The 3,763-nt window shown below is 40.0% G+C and overlaps 1 protein-coding gene across 1 annotated transcript in view; it reads right to left on the bottom strand.

The window, feature by feature from the left end:
* Positions 1 to 2,983, bottom strand: part of LOC109824252 (6(G)-fructosyltransferase-like) — a 17,663-nt gene extending 14,680 nt beyond the window's left edge. The window contains 2 exon segments of the mRNA XM_020390805.1: positions 2,476 to 2,484; positions 2,638 to 2,983. Coding sequence (XP_020246394.1) covers positions 2,476 to 2,484; positions 2,638 to 2,881 — 253 coding nt within the window. The 5' untranslated portion in view covers positions 2,882 to 2,983.

The raw sequence follows: 3,763 nt of genomic DNA, 5'->3' as shown, positions 1-3,763 counted from the left end.
GCTTCTCTCCTTTGTTTTTCTCTACAGCGGGTTTTCGAGTGACGAAGGGTTAAGGGTTGTGGGTGTTTGTGTTATACGGGTCAGACGGGTCAACCCGAATTGACCCGTTTAATAAATGGGTAAATTTAGGTTGACCCGTTTATGACCCGACCCATGTAACTCGACCCATACCCATTATAAACGGGTCGGGTCGGGTCGGGTTGACGGGTCGGGTCATAAATTGCCACCCCTAGTCCACCATATGACCCTCATGATGGATCCGTTTAGGTGGTCCACCATATGACCCTCATGATGGATCCGTTTAGGATCCTTGGTCACGGAAAATTAATTATAAAAGATTTAGTGTATACTTTTACTCTTCGAAGAAATTTACGACATTGATTTTAAATTGACCCTATTAAAGGACATTTTAAAGTACATTTTAGATCTCGTTATAATTTTATGTTAGAATTTATTCATATAAGTTGAACATCATTTTCAGGGACAGAGCCCTTATTTTAATACAATAATAATAGGGAAATTTTCTTCTAAGCCCAAAAATCCAACTTTCAATGTGATCCAACCCCTCATATTTTTTTAAATGTGATGCAGCCCATTATTTTTAAAAAAATTGTGTCTAGGCCCCTCCATCATGATTACAGCTCATGCCAACAGATGATTAGACATATCAGCTCATGATTAGACATGCCAGCTGGCTTAAATCCCAATTTTACCCTCCTTTTTCTCATGCCAGCGGATGTTAACTCTTAGGGTTAACATGTTAACTCTTAGGGTTAACATGTTAACTCTTACAGATAACATGTTAACTCTTACAGATAACATGTTAGCTATTAAGAGTCAACATGTTAACCCTAAGAGTTAACATGTTAATATAATAACCATGATCGCCGCCGGCCACGCGAAGTTCCTCAGGATGGTGCCGGTGACGGAGCGGGGGAGGGGGCAGAGGGGGACTGGAGGAGGAGGAGGGAGGTGTAGGGAGACATCAGCGGGGGAGGGGGAGCGGAGGAGGGAGGCCGAGCAGGGAGGGAGGCGCAACGTTGCGAGAAGTTCCTGGCGGCGGAGCCCGCGCGCGCTTGGGAAGGTGTGCGATGGAGCGGAGTCGAGAGGGACAGGGGTGGCAGAGGAGAACGGAGGAGGAGGGGAGTGTAGGGGAGGGTTGTAGGGAGGTGTAGCGAGAGGTGTGGCACCAAGGGAGGAGGCGGGAGGTGGGAGGCTGAGCAGGGTGAGGAGGCGACAGCTCTTGCGAAGGCGCTGAGCAGCGGAGCTGGGGAGGGAGGCGGACTAAGGAGGAGGCAGGGCGCGGGGGCTAAGGAGAACAGAGTCGAGGAGGAGGGTGTATGGCGAGGGTAAAATTTGGGATTTTTGAAGAGGTTACATTGGAACTTGGGGAGAGGGGCATGGACACAATTTTTTTCAAAAAAAAAGGGTTGCAGCACATTGTTGAAAGTTGGGGAGGCTAGGGCACATTGAAAGTTGAATTTTGAGGCCTAGAAGCAATTTTCCCATAATAATATTGTTAATTTTGATTCCTAAAATGTTTGTTCGATAAATTTAAAACTAAGTTGGTCTGATGCTAATGTTAAAAATAAAATTTAATTATTATAATTTAATATTTTAACATGATACTGAACTTTATTCATTTATTTTATCTAAACAGCACGTATAAAGAATGAGAAAATAACAATTGCAAAATTTTTAAATTTCTTATTACCATAGCTTGTCTAGAATTAATTTGGTTCTAGATTTCATCTACTTCTTAAAAGTAACACATCCAACTGAAAATACTTAATTCTTGTAAGCTCCTTGCCTAAAAAATATCTAACACTTTGCTTAAGAAATGAAAAAAAAAATATCAAATGCATCCGGATTCATTGTATTAAATATACACCAAAATGATGACAACCATTGGATCATTAGATTTCGAGATTCATGTTCAGTTCCAACGGATGATATTTTTGAGTGCACATTTAATATCATAAGCCACCCTTCCAGATAATTTATTGAGAAATGAAATATATATATATATATATATATATATATATACAAATTTTTAAAATAGATTCTATTGGAAATTTATTTTTAAAAATCAACACCTTTGACATTTAATTGTCATTTTCAACCTAATTTCAATCATCAGGCTGAAACAGGGTCAAAAATAGCAATTAAAGTTTGAAAACTTTACGTAATTTAAAATCTCATGAATTTTAGTGTCTGATTAGCGACATTAATGCCTAAATTTCTATGATTCACCTCTGTTAATCAGACACTAAACTTCACGGGATTTTAAATCTCGTGAAGTTTTTAAACTTTAATTGCCATTTTTAACCTAGTTTGGCTAAAACTAGGTCCAAAATAGCAATTAAATCGCAAATGCTATTTTTTAAAAATAAATTCCTAATAAGATCTACTTTGAAAATTTACACACACACAAATGATCTACACAAATGTTTAGGACAGTAAAAAGAAATTTACCGCTGGGATCTGACATCAGTTCAAATTAAAACGCCACCCAAATCAGCATATCGCCATCCATAAATAACCCACATACAAAAATTGAAAAGGAGATAAAATTATCAGAAAAAAGAAGCAAAATAATTATAAATTACCAATAAAAAATATATAGTACTTTCTCACCGTTCATGTAGTTTTTCACTGTTCGGAAATGGAACCCGGCCCTCTGCCACGTCAGCATCTGATTCGTCCACGCATACTCCGGCTCGACAGAACCCGAACGCAGACCCGAACCCGATTCCGACTTGCGACTGCTAAACGAGGCTACAACCAAAACGAGCGCAGAGAAGAGCGCGAAGGAGAGGAACCTTAACGTTCTCCGCGGAGGTCGGGATCCGAGAATAGGAGCCTGCAGCGACGTGGCCATGGTGTGGTCACCGCCGGTGAGCTTAATGGATGTTTGGTTCTCAGTGGGTGAGGGGTTAGAGAGCAAGAGGGGAGAGGAGTAGTACTTGTAATTGGTGGGGTTCAGCGATTGAACAAGTAGGGGAAGTTAAGGACAAAAGAAGATGGTACGTAAGCAAGGCATCATTCGCGTTCGATGCCCCGCATTACTTACTATATTTTCCTTTTTTTCTAATTTTTTATTGTTTTGTTTTTTTATTTTTACTTGGAGTTTCCACATTTGAGCTCATGGTTCTTATTAGTTGTACTTTAATTGTTATTAGGTTTCCTTGCTTTACACATAGTAAAAGTATGTTGCGCGTCTATGCAGAAGCGTGCTCGGATACTGAACGAATCTGTGACCATGGGAGAAGAGAACCAACTATACACGAGCACAATTCAATCCAAATACGACAAATCAAATCAAACATAGAGATAAACGTGGTTCGACAATTTGCCTACGTCCAATGGGAGAGGATGGGGAGATTCCACTAAATCAAGGAGAGTACAAACGGTTACAATCGCACAAAACCACTCACACAAACCCTAAACCAAATCTCTCAACTTGATCACAAGTTCTCCCTCTCAAAGTGCTTAGAATACTCACAAATCTCTGATAAGAAATCCTAGAAAATCGTGTTCCTATTTATATCAAAACAGAAACATAAACCAAATAGGAAACCAAAACAGGCCTGAAACATGTCCGTAAGTCGACTTAACAGTGGGAACAAATCGATTTACCATAAGTTGACTTAACAGTCGCTATAAGTCGACTTGACAGAGACCAAAACAGCAACCGAATGACAGATCGTGAGTCGACTCATGCACAGTCATAAGTCGACTTATGACTGTGCATGAGTCCATT

This window comes from Asparagus officinalis, chromosome 1 (assembly GCF_001876935.1).
Source record: "Asparagus officinalis chromosome 1, Aspof.V1, whole genome shotgun sequence".
In the NCBI taxonomy this organism is placed as follows: domain Eukaryota; kingdom Viridiplantae; phylum Streptophyta; class Magnoliopsida; order Asparagales; family Asparagaceae; genus Asparagus; species Asparagus officinalis.
Note: the sequence above shows the minus strand (reverse complement) of the source record. Positions and strands in the feature narration are given on the sequence as shown.